A 14,953-nucleotide genomic window follows, 5' to 3' on the forward strand; every position below is an offset into this window, starting at 1 on the left:
GTTGTAAACATTACCAACACTTCGACTTTGACGGCATAAATACGTTATTAATTACATCCTTACATATAATATATTAGAATAAACACATCGCTATCCAAATTAGAAAATGATGACTGATTGCATTATTGACTGAGAAGGCAATTCTCTCTTAAACCTTGACAATGTCGAGTATTAAAATTTTTAAAAAAATAATAAAAATAAAATACAAAACGGTTATAAGACAAGGCAATAATCAACCCTGACAAAGGATTTTCTTTTGAATTTGCTGAATAGTATACAAGTAAACGAATATCAAGCCGTAGGAAGATAACACATTTCTATCTAAATCTAAAATAAATATCACATTGGCCTAACGTTATAGACAGTTAAGGTAAAAAACAAAAAACAGAAGACACGCAACAAAATTTGTAGAACAATGATAAATATACATTTGGCTCCATAAAAGAATCTTCCAGGACTCATCTGGGACTGGTTGGCAAAAGGCAGATATTAATGTAGTGAACCACGAAAAATCTCTGCACTGACGCTAAACAAAAACTCAGAATGCTTCAATAACTTCAACTTCTTGAGCTTTAGATTTTCCTTTTGGGCGCCCTGATCGTCTCACATCTTTTCCCGTCAAAAATTCAAGGGCTTTTTCCAGGGTCACATCACTTGCCTTCATATCCTGAATGTCAATTAAAAAAAAATTGCTTTAGAAAAACTTGTCATAGAATTGGGTTTAAATCTAACTTAACCCTAAAAATTAACTCATGAGATTGGAGTTTTTCTCTCATGAGGAAAACTAGACATCTCGAATATGAATCGGATATAAAGATCCGATAATATGACATAATAAGCTCAACAACCACTAAAATAAACTATAATACCATTTTAGAATTAGAGTTTTTAGAATAATCATATTGATCTACAGGATATGTGTATCCTATGGTTGCATGACGTGTAGAATGATAAAATCTAAAATGAGAAAATACTTAACTAAATCATACCTTGGGAACAGAGGCAATTGTGGACCGATGTCTAACACAAAACCCAACTCTTGCAAGCTTTAATATGACAGGATGTCCATCCTTGGGATGGTTACCCTAATCATAAGTAAATTAATTAGTTTAAACGAACCTCGTGTACATAATATTCTAACAAACATGATAAGTACTTGTGGCTCAAATTGAAAATTAAGAAACGTACCAATGTCAATGGATATTGAAGCAACTGAAGTGCGTCTTCAAGAGTGATAGAATCCACATCCTTGATCTGAAACAACCTAAACTTTAACTTCTTTCCTTTCGTTGAAGGATAAAATAATTCATCATATTTGCACAAGCAGCTCTTAAGTCATCAGACTCATCACCCTCAAAAAACAGACAAGACATCAACCCGAATTTGCACAAATGCGTGTGCAACATACTTACTCAGCAGCCACATTCATTGAGCGACAAGAAAATTTTCATGCACTATGGATACAAAAAGCCACATTATATAACAATCTTTGAATATAGTTTATTCTACATATTTAATTTTCACAATTAAATTAAGAAAATAATTTCTCCTCCACTCAAACAGAATATGCTACCTTAAAGAGGAAAAACTATCCCCCATTATTGGAACATCCAACCAATAATATACAAAGATGAACATTGTCAGATAGCTTACTTCAACGTTAAAATATAGTTGAACGATGGAATGCCAATACAGCAGAGTGACAATTGAGAGAAACTGACAAGTTTGATTTTTTGGTAGAAAAATCATTTGGACTTAACTTCACCATACAAAACCGGTTTGTAAGATAAAATTAGTTATGTTGATCTTATTTTTAGTCAATGTGGAACATGGATTTTTCTCAATCCACCCTCCTCATGTCCAGCAAGCACTAATAGATTTAGTGTTTAGATAAATGATGGATGACCTTTTTTAATGATCTACGATAGGCAGGGTTTTGATTTTTTTCGATACAAAAATATTAAATTACAAATTACTAAAAATCTTTCTCAAACAATCGAAACCATTACTAATAGTCTTTCAAGAGCACAAATTATAATATCCCATAAGAACCACAAACACAATTACTTATAGTCCTTCAATAATAAGAGTACAAGACTATACCACAACATAGATACCACACATTAAACATAAACAAAACTATAATGCAACGAAATAAGTTACAAAATAAAAATAATATTTCAAAATTAAACAGGCTGGCAGCCAACCCACCGCTCAATTTGGCCCGACAAGTTGGCGGGATGGGCCAAGTGGGCTGAAATGTCTACCCTGGCCCTCCAAATTTTGGCAGGCCAGCCCACCATGCCTCTTGCCTAACACTTGGATTTGGTTCATGTATAAATGGTGGATGACCATTTTAACGGCAGATCTAAAATAGCCCTTATACCTTATTAGAAGAGAGAATGAAATATTTTTATTTCACTTACTTTATTTTGAATGTTACAACCACTGATTTATAGACAGAAATAATCTCGGAGGAAACTAAATCTGCCATAATCAGGAAAAATCAAGAAGCAATAAATAGCCTATCATCTATGATCTGGTCATGGTTCAGATTTTATTTGAATCTGATTCTGTCATATTTTTCACCTCATCTTCACCTTCACCCCCTCTCTAAAATGCAAATAACATTTCCCTATTTCATCTTCACCTTCACTCAATTTTTTAGCAGCTTTTAAATCTATTATTCATTCGAATATTTCAGAATTATTGTATTCTTCATTTTATGTTAATTTTGAGGACACCAGTGATTATGTTGAGCTTGTGAATATTCTATTCGCCATAAAAATTCCATGCTTCTATTTCGCTTAAACTATGTTACTACCTTCCACATAGTTAACCATCAAATTATATCCTCATCAACCCATCAATTTGAACCCTTACGCTTTCATCCGCCTCCCTCCTGACTTTAACAGATATAACCCAAAATGCATTTCAAGACATTTTCACTAACAAGACTACATGTTTGCACAAAAATTAATTTGGCACATAGTCATAGATCACCTTTCTTCTCTCCAAAAATCTCGGGAACTTTGTAATGGAGGACCATCCTTGGAGCTTCATGTGAGATCCATCACTAGATCCATGACTAAAAGATTGGAAGAGGATAGAGGAGCTAACACCCCTAGAGACATGTTTCTCATGGCTAAAGAATATTAATCATTCTCTTAAACCTTGTTTGCATAAAATTTATTTTATTCCTATTTTACCCTTATCTTTAATTTTCCATTTTTCCCTTTTATTTTGGGTATCTTAGACATAAGATTTATTTTACTTTTATTTCTCATTTTTACCCTTGTATTTCGGGGTATCTTAATCATATGATTTATTTTTGCTTGTATTTCCCATTTTACCCTTGTATTATAGGGTGCCTTAGATTATAGGATTTTAATTTTTGGACTAGGGTATTTTATTAAAGTGAGAAAATAGGCCTAGACGTATTTTTTTGGTAGCATTGGATTTGTTTTTGGACTTGGCAAGGCTTAGGTCCAAGTGGAGGGCACCTAGGTTGCATGGTCTTATCATGCACCTAGATGTAGCTTAACCAAACCCAAAGATTCCATCCTTGGCCACCAAGTAGCATCTAGGATTAATTTAGGTTTCATTTGAAGTGCATTTGGCTTGCATTACTCGGCCATGCACTCTCAAATGCAACCCTAAATATTTCCTCCCTTCTATAAATACCCTAGGCTATCCAACATATAATCACTTTGGAAATTAATATATTGAGAGAGCCTTGTGCCTTAATATTTTCCTTAGTCACTCTTGGCTAGTTTTCGGCCAAACCCTACCTATCTCCTTCCTTGAGAGAAACCCTAGAAGTGGCTTTCATCATCCATGGAGTGAGCCAAACCCTATAGTACCTTCTCAAACCCCTTCTACCCAACCTCCATTTTCGTCCATTTCCTTCATCAAAGACGTCCCTTGAAGAGCTTTGATCCAAGGAGTCAAGGTGTCCTTACCATTGATCTTCATTTCTCCATCAATGCTAGCAAGGATGCCATCACTTTGTCCTTGTTCAATGATCATATTATACACACTTATTGTACTTACCATTAAAACAGCATGTTATGTAGGCATCCAACATGTTTCCCTCTTAAATTTTCAAGAAACGTGACATACAAACCTCTATTTGTCATGGATATAAACTATTATTGGAATACCTACATTCATCCAAAAATAATAATAAAATAAAATGACTCAGAATTGAAATTGACAGTGTGACATACATGAGACACAGAGGCTCTTTTAGGTGTGTATCCCTTCCTGTCTTCTCCAAGCTGAACATAAAATCCATAAGGACCCGTTTTCAAAAGAACCTGAGAGAAACATAATGCCATTTATACACAATATTTAGCAGCCCCAAAAAAATAATTAAATCAATCCTTCACAGCATATAAACACGGCCAAGATCTAAAGCAAACCTTTTCTTTTGAACCACTGGTTACACCTAGGAGTTTTGGTTCCTCTATTCTAGTGTTTGGCTGAGATGCATCCTCTTCCTCCTCTGTACCATATAATGTTTTAGCAATGTACCTGTTTTCAGCAATCACAAGAAAAACTCAATGGATTCGTTTGACATTTTAGCAATAAGTGCTACAAAATGTGAAGTCAGTGTTGAAAAATACCCCTCCTAAAATTTAGATAAGATCCCATAAGCTCAGCACATCCACTATTTCAAGAAACTATAAACTACATGTACTTGCAACTAATTATAATGAACAAATTAGATATCGGAAAGAAAAAAAAAAGATTTTATTGAATTGAATGAAGAGTTCAGAAAATAGAAGAGGTATCCCCTCCAGGGTTTAACCTTCATAGAGGATTTCTCATTATACAAAAAAACAATTCTCAATTCTCAAATGATTCTCATCTGAATGTCCCTTCCCTGACATCCTTCTCCTATTTATATTCCTGACACTCCTTTTAACAAACTAATTATTACAAGTCCCAATCAATTGACCTAACTACTAACTAACATCAATCATATCTATGAACCATACAGTTCAAATATTACCCAAAACTTCAATAGCAATAGCATAAAATAAATAAATAAATAAATAAATAATAAATTCAAAACAGTGGGTTAACCACACCAGAGTACAAGATAATATATGTTTCTTTCAATATATGACTAATCCAAAAAGAAAAAATGATATAGAGAGAACAATAAACTTACTTGACCTATTTACTATTTCAAGTCAAATTGATTGTTTGCCAAAGGTAACAACACATCAAGCAATGAACAGTGTATAATTTTTAAATCATATCATTAGAAACAAAATTTACTTGTCGTATTAGATAAAATGTGGGTGGTTGACATGTAAAGTACATGCATTTATTTTTTCTTTCAGTTTTGGGTGGATTAATGTAGGATCATATGATGCCTACTTGTATACTCAAATTTCCTTACACACCACAAATAAAATATCTTTGCAATGCCACAGATTTTTGCTTCATTATTCATTTCTATCATAAAAATCAAAAATCAAAACTGAACTGAAATCATATAATCCTCACATCATGTAGAACACAAATTTTGGATACACTATTTTTTCAAATGTGTATAGTATATAACACGCACACCATTGCAATTGCATAACTCACATACCAGTTAGATCAGAACAAGAACCTAATCTAAATATGCAATAAAATACTCACTTGCACCTCGGATGCTGATCACAACCTATAAAGTAGCCAGCACCAAATCTACTTACTTTAAAAATGAGTGTGCCTTCCAAACAACTGAAACAAGTTCAATCAGAACATATCAATAGAGAATATGATCAACAGACAACGCAGCATATAATGCAAGTAATCAATGTCATTTTCAACAAATAAATAAATCAGCATAATCAGTCTTCTGTGTTAAATACAAAGAATCACAAACATAAGACAAAAAAAAATTATCTGCAATCTTTGTAACAAAATCCCTGTTTCATTATCTTCTGAGCATTTTCCCTTTCTTTCTCTCAGTTTCTTTAACTGTCTAACACTACAATATTTTCATCATCATATCAGAGCTTAGCACTTCACAGAAGACTCCAACGTTCTGTTAGGAACACAAAATAGAAATCGAGAACAAAAAAGAATGTTTGTTTTTCTTGGTTGAAAATACAAAAAGGTAAAAGGTCACTCTTCAAAGGTCTCCCCTTCAAGAGGGTTCCCCCTTTCTTCAACATAGCTAATGCTTAGTTCTACAGCTGCACCCTCATTTTAACATTTTAGAAGCTTGTTCACTTGGGAGAAACTTTTTACCAGTTTAAAACCCAAGGTAGTATCAACTAAGCTTACAAAACTTTTGGTTATTAATCAAGTCTCACATCGACCAAATAGACAAGCCCAAGAGATTTTACTAATACGGATATCCCATAGCCATTTCTTCCCTGCTTGAAACGCCTTACTAGACTATTTGGCTTGAAATGCAGGAGTGAAAACACACTCAACCAACTGGAATTTATATACAGGATGAAATATGAATACAAAACTAATTTAATAAATAAACAAATCATAATTTACAAGAGAAACTTAAAATAATGGTTCATATATATTTTTGGTCCCTAAAAATATAAGGTAATTTTAGTCAAACCCTTATCATTTTTGTTAAATGACAGGATTAAGGAATAGAAACGAATAAAATATTTATAGAGACACTTGAATCTGAATGATTTTCATGTTATTGAATTGATGGATACAATAAAATAAATAGGCATAAAACATAATCAATCCCTAAAGTTTAGGGATTTAGATAAAACTGACTAAGGAAACTGAACTAGAAATTAGGAGAGGATAAACTAGTATATCTAAACTATATCTTATATAATTATCTTAACAGAGACTAAAACTAAAAATAAACATAATTTGAAGGATTAAATACATATTTAATCCGAATAAGCTAATTATTCAAACTCTATTTCCTAAGTTATAATGCATGGGTTTTGGTACTAACTTACCTTTATTAATACATCTATTTTTTGATTGGTCATCTGAATTCACAACCAAAGTGCTAATTTCTCCAGATTTAATCCTCTAACAATTGAAGTGGCAATTAATTTCTAATTTGGTTCTTTCCTTCATGGAAGGCTAAAATGAATGCATTATGGAGCACATATTCCAATCTCCCAAAATTTTAACGATTTTAAGAGTTACTTTAGCCATATGAACTCCCATCACATATAGTGAGAGTCATTCCTCAGTACTTTAGCACTTGATTAAACATTTTCTAACAACCTCCCAGGGACAAAACCAGAATTCTTGAAAATGCAAAATAGAAGTTCCATAAAGAAATAACTATAAAACAATGTCAGTAATCTCATGTGGCTAAAGAATCTGCAACATGTCATTTGTCTAAGCTAATTCCATCCATAACATAGAATAACTTGCCTTGGACAAACCCGGCTCTGATCTGAGATAGAAGCAAATAAATAATCGCCAAATTTTTTTTCCAACATCTTCTCAACCTGCAACCATAAAAACCATTTCACAAGTACATAACCAAAAACAATTACAGAATATGTTTACATAAACAGTGCATTGAGAAATATAAGCAATTGCAAATAGATCAAAGCAAGGAAGTTATAATTTTAGATCTCCAAATTTCAAGCCTTGAGCTAAGAGAAGCCACACCTGATGAATATGAACATTAGATGTACGCTCACAATACAATTTAAACCGTGTCCAATAGTCTTTAAGGAGGCCTTTCCATTCAGTTAATCCAGCAGAGACATTATCAAGCTGAAAAAAGAATGAGACATAAAATAAAAATACAAAATAAAAATACACAAATAACAACCAGCTAGGTCACGCAGTAGGGAAGAGAATCAAAATAAAAATACTGCGGGAAAAGGAGTCAATAAATTTTCTAAAGACAGAAATAAGTAAACAGGACGGTCTTAGAGTACAATTAGGGATGGTGGTACAGCATCAAAGCTTTTAAAATTAGGGATGACAATAGGTAGGCTTTGATAGGGTATTATAGTAACTGTACCCACACCTGCATTTAAGAAGATAAAAAAAGGACCCCTACCAGTAACCATACTCATGCAAATACAAACTGTAATGTTTATGTTCATACCCAATGGATACCCATATACATGTACATGGCGCAGGCACATATTGTGGGTACCCATTGGATTGAAACCCCATTGTAATCCCTATTTAAAATTCAAAATTCAAAATTCAAAATACAAATACAAATAGAATAGAGGGTCAAATGGGAACAAGACACAATCATACTAGATACCTCAGTTTCCATATCGGCAGTAAAACTGTAGTCTGTGACCTCTGAAAAATGTTGTGACAGAAAGGCTGAAACCTAAACATCATCAAAAAAATTGTATAAAATACACATCATATATCCTAGATTCCTAGCTCATCTAACTGCAAAGAAAAAAGTGGCAATGGATAAGCCTAGCATGAATTAAGTTATAAAATTTGAAACAGAAAAGGAAAACCTATCCCATTCCCCTATATGTGAACAGAAGAGATTTGTAGGGCATCAAATTAAAAGGCTCGTTGATGGAAGAATATTGCCCAATTAGAATAACGAGGACTGCACTACTAAACTTTTAAGTTGTCGACCAGCACATGATCCAAAATTCATCTTTGTTTTCTAATGGCATTTCCTATTCTTTATGGAAATCAGGGCACCAGAAGATAAGGGCTTTTTAAAACTGACTTAATTTAAATATTTTTTTTGTGGATCCAAAAGAGGACACCTAACAGATGAAGCAGCTCAATGATATTAAGGCAACAGAATGTTCTTACAGCAGTAACCAATGGAATGAATACGAGTATAACAGCTAAGGCACATGGAAAACAGCAATATAAAAAGAAAAAGTTGTGGTTGCTATCTCAGTTTATCCGATTAAAAATATATGTATAATCGAAAGAAAAATGCAAATAATAGTATGAAGGCTACATAGACCTATCATTCATTAGACAAAACCACAACTATTGTTGATTATCATAAATCAAAGGGGCATATGTCTATGAATAAGCATATAGATGTTATAGCTATAAATTAGAGGAGCCATATCCATGGCTAGGAAAAAATTGGATAAAGAGAAGATATAAATCAGATGACTCTAAAATATGAAGCTACCAGAAGCAAGAATGACAAACTTTGGAATCTTCTTTGCAGGCATATTAACTAAATATTACAACAATGTAACTATTATTTTCATCCAAACAAAACAATAAATTTAAAAATAGCCCAAAGCTTACCATGCGACCACGAAATTCTGGAGACAGAACTCGACTTTTTACTGTCAGATAATTTCTATCCTGAGGCAAAAAAAAATTGTTGACTCAGAATTTTATCAAACAGATTTAAAAGGGAACAGTTACATGTCCAAAAATTTTCCACGAAAGATAGAGTAAATATATACAAACAAGGAGACAAGAGCAACAAGAGAATCTCACGTGCATGAAATCATCAATCAATATTTTAGGAGGAACAATGAAAAAAAAAAAAAAAAGCTATGTTTTTGCATATACGAGGGGTTCTCAATTATAGTTTGAAAAACAGTAATTATTTCAATGAAGAACTATCATTGTATCACAAGCTCGATGGATATGTGAGTTGATCGATGACTTTTTTACTTTAGTTGTGGTTTTAGTACAAACAATTGCTTGTTGAATGCTGAAATTTTCTTGTGTTCAGGGTGCTTCTGGTTTATGACACCAATTTACTTTTTATGATGAATGAATGAAAAATTACTATCGTCAGGTTTAAATAAAACCTTCATTGTTGCATTAATCAATCACTTCATTTCATAACCTTCTTAAGCTATCTAAAATGGCTGAAAACCTGAAGCAACACTTCCTTGATTATACAGTTTCATACGATCACAAAATCAGAAGTAAACAATGATGTTAATCAAATAACATGAAGGAATGAGCAATAGTCAGATTCATTATGTACACAAACCACCTATGATGGTAACTGTTAATCGAGTTAAAGAATGTTTGGCTCAACTTATTTTGAAGAATTAATCTATCATCTTCTAGGAAGAACTTTAAAAAAAATAGGTAATTATTCTCCTTGAAATAATCTAATCCAAACACGCTATTAGATGGAATTATTAGTTGATTGAGCCTCTACCAATATCTGATCTGGTGCAGAGTAATAATGGATCTGAGTGACTTAGGGTGTGTTCAATTGTGTTTTTGTTTCTTAGTCTTTAAAAACCATTTTACAAATACAAATTAAAACTAGATTTTAGAAACTGAGGAAAGAACATGCACTACAAGAAATAACATAAGTCATAGGAAACGGTAAGTTAAAAGCTACACAGCTTAGAGATGTTCTGTTTCTTTATTTTAGAAACTGAAAAGAGATATTTTGAAAACAATTTTCAAAAACTCAAACTAGAACTTTGTTTTTAAAAACAAAAATAGTTTCAAAAAAATGGTAAACAAACAAGCCCTAATTTCCTAAAAAGTAAAAACACGTCAGCTAAATAAAAAACCTGAACAAATTATACAATTATCTTACTAAATCACAGCTTACAATTCAAATTATTAGACTTCATTCAATAAGACAAATAAGATAATATATGGACTGGTTATGACATTACACTGTTCCACCAGTAAACTACCTGTAAAACTCTTAACGTCATTGCATATGTTGATGGCCTTCCAATCCCAAGCTCCTCAAGCTTCTTAACCTATAATATCATCGGGGAATATTCAAGAGAAAAAGAAGAGAACATAGTGCAAAAGAAATTTTTTTTCTTAAGATAATATAAATAATTAATAACCTCATAAAAAAATGAAAAAGTACAGATGATGACAGAACCCATTGAGAATATCAAATATCGGGCATTACTTCTACATGCAACAAGAGTTTACTGTTTTTACCTTTTTGAGAATATTGTGGCCAATTCAATTTTGAGAAAAAGATTACTGTTTTCATTGTTTTTTGTTATCAAAATTTGTATAAGAAACTGTGAAAACATCTTTTATTGCTTTCACCATTTTTTGTACAAATAAAGCAGAAAGAAAAATGAAAATATAGTGGCACATTTGTATATAAAAGTGAAAACATGAAAAAAATAATACAACATTTTCTCACAGTAAAGAGGCCCTTATGGTCTATACTAGCCCTTTAATCTTAATGACAGAAACAAGAAGACTTACCAATGATGCTTCAGTGTACCTTGGCGGTGGCTGTGTATGATGCTGATTAGGTTCAGCTTGAACCACATGTAATGGATCCCCTGTCTATAAAATAAATGTCAATGAAGGGAATGTGCCGCAAATTTTATGGCATCAATAAATTCTTTGGCATAAATTGAGAGTAATTATGTCAGATATACAAAAAAAATAATCAACAACCAGTCTCATTCTGCTAAAGGCATATGTCCATGTCCCGTTGACTTGTTCAACTTTCAGCATCATAAATCAATTCACAGATTGAAAATAAACGAAACAGATGCATAGCAAAGCTAGCTTATGGAAAGGTGAGAACAATTACCAAAGGGGAAAGGCTATTTTACAGATAGCGAAACATTCTTAATCCACCATCTAATATCTAAAGGTTTAGAAACGCTGATCCTTGACATGGTATCAAAAACCCTGTGTGGAATAAATGGTCAAGAGTTTGATAATTGTTTCCCTCATTCTTCCAAGTAAAGCTTAATTTCAAGGTAAAATGGACTTATACAAGATCTCCACACTTTAAGCCCAAAAGGTTATTGCAAAAACAACAGGTTGTTGCTCATTCCAACTTTGAGGCTGAGTATCGTTTTGCCCAAGAAAATGCTTACTTTGGATACAAACTTTACTAAAAGAATTGGCTATTGCAAATAGCTCACCGTGTTGTGACAATTTGAGTGTTGTTTCTCTAGCATATAATCTTGTTCTTCATGCCCATACAAAGCACATGGAGATTGATCTTTTGTGTTTGAGAGAAGGTTTTAGCAAACAGCTTGCTTTTCTACACATCCCTGCACAAGATGAATGGGCAGAACCTCTATCTCATACATGGCTTTTACAACTCATAACCAAGCTCAATGTGCTCACTACTACTTCCATCACTCGACCCCCTTGAGCTTATGGGGGTGTATGAGATATTACAGTGTTGAAGCTAAATATCAAACTATGGCTTCGATTATTTGTGAACTCGTATGGATTAAGCAACTTCTTCAAGACTTAAAATTTTGTGAAGTTCATCCAATGAAATTGTATTGCGATAATCAGGTTGCACCTTACATCACTTCCAAACCAATATTTAATGAGAGAACTAAAATATAGAGGTTGATTGTCATTTTGTTGGAGAGAAGCTGCTATCCAAGGAAATTATTACTGAATTTGTCAACTGCAGTGAACATCTTGCAGATGTTATGACTAAGTCATTGAGGGGTCCTAGAATTCAGTTTTTATGTTTCAAGCTTGATGCACACAATTTGTTTGCTCAAGCCTAAGGGGGAGTGTTACAAATTACAATTGCTTGTTAAGAAAGCTTCTTATTGTTTTAATCTTATGTTGTGCTTTCTAACTGTATTTGACGTTGATGTAATGGCTTAGGCTTTTATCCTTTTTGTATTTGAATACACAGTTCAGACCATAGATAATGAAATATACAGATTAGTGGGAGTCATTTTTTTCTTCCTACAAAATTGTCTTTATATTCAAATAGGAGCAAGAAAAATCTTGGATTACTGCAATAAAGGATTTGATTTGTATTTCCTATTGTACTATAATGTGTTGTAATAAATAGTACTCCCTGTGGCCCTTATTATAAAAGACAATTTAGAAGGAAATGGTAGTCAAGGCACTTTACCATTGATATAAAGCATTGATTTAATTTTTCACCTTTTGCCCTTATTAAAGATTGTGACAATATGAGCATCTTGTTGTCGGATAATAAGAAGAGAATTTGAGAAATAAACGATCATTCTCTCACCTCTTAAACTCTCCAATTGTCATTTATCAATTTGATCGGAAGTAGAGCATAAACTTTGATATGCAGTAATATCTACGCCTCTCATGAAAATTTAATGATAAGTCCGACAGGTAAAATTGATGCATCATGATTTTGCTTTATAAACTCGATAAAATCAACAAATATAACTACTTTAATTGATCTATGTGATTCGATTAAAAGTGTCTTAAAATAAAGACCAGAAGGAGTACATGTGTGATGTATGTACTTTCACAAGCACAACATCCAGATATATTTCTTCTCTGGAAGCATAAGATTATAGGATATTTATATTTTCCCAACTAGAGAAACAATAATAAAGAAAAATATTATTAGGAGGGTATCTGTCGGTCTATCTATATATCTATCAAAGTCCACTCCCTTTTTGAAAAAACCAATGCCAAAACACCATAAGGAAGCTAAGAATAGCATCCTATCTAAATAAACGGAACTGGCAGATTGCCATTAGAAGGAAAGAAAACATTTTCAATTACAAACCATATATACATACATAATTATATTTTTTATATATATATATATATATATTAAGTTTTCAGAAATATTACCTTCAAGGAATTTAGTACCCCAAATGTTTGATCATGACTGGATCCATCAATGTCTTTATCTTGAACAGCTTTGGTAACAACATCCTAGAAGGTAGAAAAAAAATGTCAGGAAACACAGTTACCTAAACATATAAAGGTACATGTGGTTATTCTCAACCACAACTGAAATTAATAGATACAAAACCATTTATAGGCATACAAAATAATGAAATAAAAATTGTGTGACTTGTGACAACCTCTCGTAATAATACAGATTTGAATCAAATGGAAACTACATTAAATCCCTTAAGTCTCTTTCATCCAGCAATTGAACAATGCATACAAAATAGAACCACATGCATATTCACACTTAATATGTTTCTTTTGGGATGTGTTGAAGTTTGAGAGAGAGAACGAATAGTAAAGCATTTTTTATATATTATTCAATCTGCATATTACAAAGTACAGAGAGCTATTTATAAGGCTAACAGCTTCTAACAGAAGCTGTAACAACCTAACAGACTGAGAGAATTAGTTACACAGCTTAACAGATATAAAACTGTGCTACTGTTGTCCAAAGGTTGAATATGAAAAGTAAACTAACAATTACAACAGAATAAAGCTGAAAAGATAGCTGGAAGATAAGGAGTAAAGTTATACTCCAATAGCATGCATAAAGCAAACAAGATAGCAAGTCTTTCCAAAACATTTTAAGCTCCAGGAGATCTTGTTCATCATCAAAAACATGATATTAGCCAGTAGAAAACAAACTTAATGCATATAGCATAACTTTAAAATTTTACTTATACAAAAAAGCATTAAATTTGAAATCCAATTGTAATATATATTTTTTCCCAGTTACAGCTATCCGATACTTACACTAAAAGCAATACTAAAATAATAATTTATTTCATTGAAAATAACAATAGTAATCACAAATATAAAGTCATCATTATTTCATGTACTGTCAACTGGTATATGAATAGTTAAAGATTATGTCACCAGAGTCACTTATCTGCTGCAACTAACCATACCATAAACACTGCCCGGTATCCTGGAAACTCAAGCCTTGAGCTGGCAGACCGTAATATAATAGACTTGTTAGCATTTCCAATATCAAGTTGTATCTGGAATCAATAGAACATCAGGAAAAATGTCTGGTTAAACATAATAATGTAAGACAGAAGCAGATGTACTTTATATGAACATAAAAGTAATTTCAACAATCAGAAATTGTTCACAATCTTTCTCTAGTACACAGATACAATCTACCATTAGTAGACCAGGAATAAATGAACTTACCCTGAATGACTTTAACATTCTAACAAACCAAAGTTCCATAAAACAGTCTTAAAATGTGGGTTTGAGACTAACTCAACCCTACAAAACCAAATTTTAAGGTGAGGGTTGCTCCCCACTTATAAGCTCTCATTTTCATTGTTTCTAGTCGATGTGGAACTTGGATTTTTTTCCAATACAC

The 14,953-nt window shown here is 32.5% G+C and overlaps 1 protein-coding gene across 3 annotated transcripts in view; it reads right to left on the reverse strand.

The window, feature by feature from the left end:
• Positions 1-229: 229 nt before the first annotated feature.
• LOC109788930 (DNA topoisomerase, type IA, core) overlaps positions 230-14,953 on the reverse strand; it is a 33,341-nt gene continuing 18,617 nt past the window's right edge. For all 3 annotated transcript variants that reach the window (XM_083063621.1, XM_083063620.1, XM_083063619.1), the window contains exons 9-22: positions 14,508-14,600; positions 13,495-13,578; positions 11,143-11,226; positions 10,602-10,670; positions 9,226-9,285; positions 8,243-8,314; positions 7,627-7,734; positions 7,384-7,460; positions 5,662-5,745; positions 4,425-4,536; positions 4,230-4,319; positions 1,189-1,254; positions 990-1,085; positions 230-667 (exon numbers count right to left, since the gene is read on the reverse strand). In XM_083063621.1, the coding sequence (XP_082919747.1) occupies positions 539-667; positions 990-1,085; positions 1,189-1,254; positions 4,230-4,319; positions 4,425-4,536; positions 5,662-5,745; positions 7,384-7,460; positions 7,627-7,734; positions 8,243-8,314; positions 9,226-9,285; positions 10,602-10,670; positions 11,143-11,226; positions 13,495-13,578; positions 14,508-14,600 (1,224 nt within the window). In that variant the 3' untranslated portion in view covers positions 230-538. The remainder of the gene's footprint in view (positions 668-989; positions 1,086-1,188; positions 1,255-4,229; positions 4,320-4,424; positions 4,537-5,661; positions 5,746-7,383; positions 7,461-7,626; positions 7,735-8,242; positions 8,315-9,225; positions 9,286-10,601; positions 10,671-11,142; positions 11,227-13,494; positions 13,579-14,507; positions 14,601-14,953) is intronic.

This window comes from Cajanus cajan, chromosome 9, assembly GCF_000230855.2.
Source record: "Cajanus cajan strain Asha chromosome 9, NIPB_CcT2T_4, whole genome shotgun sequence".
NCBI lineage: Eukaryota > Viridiplantae > Streptophyta > Magnoliopsida > Fabales > Fabaceae > Cajanus > Cajanus cajan.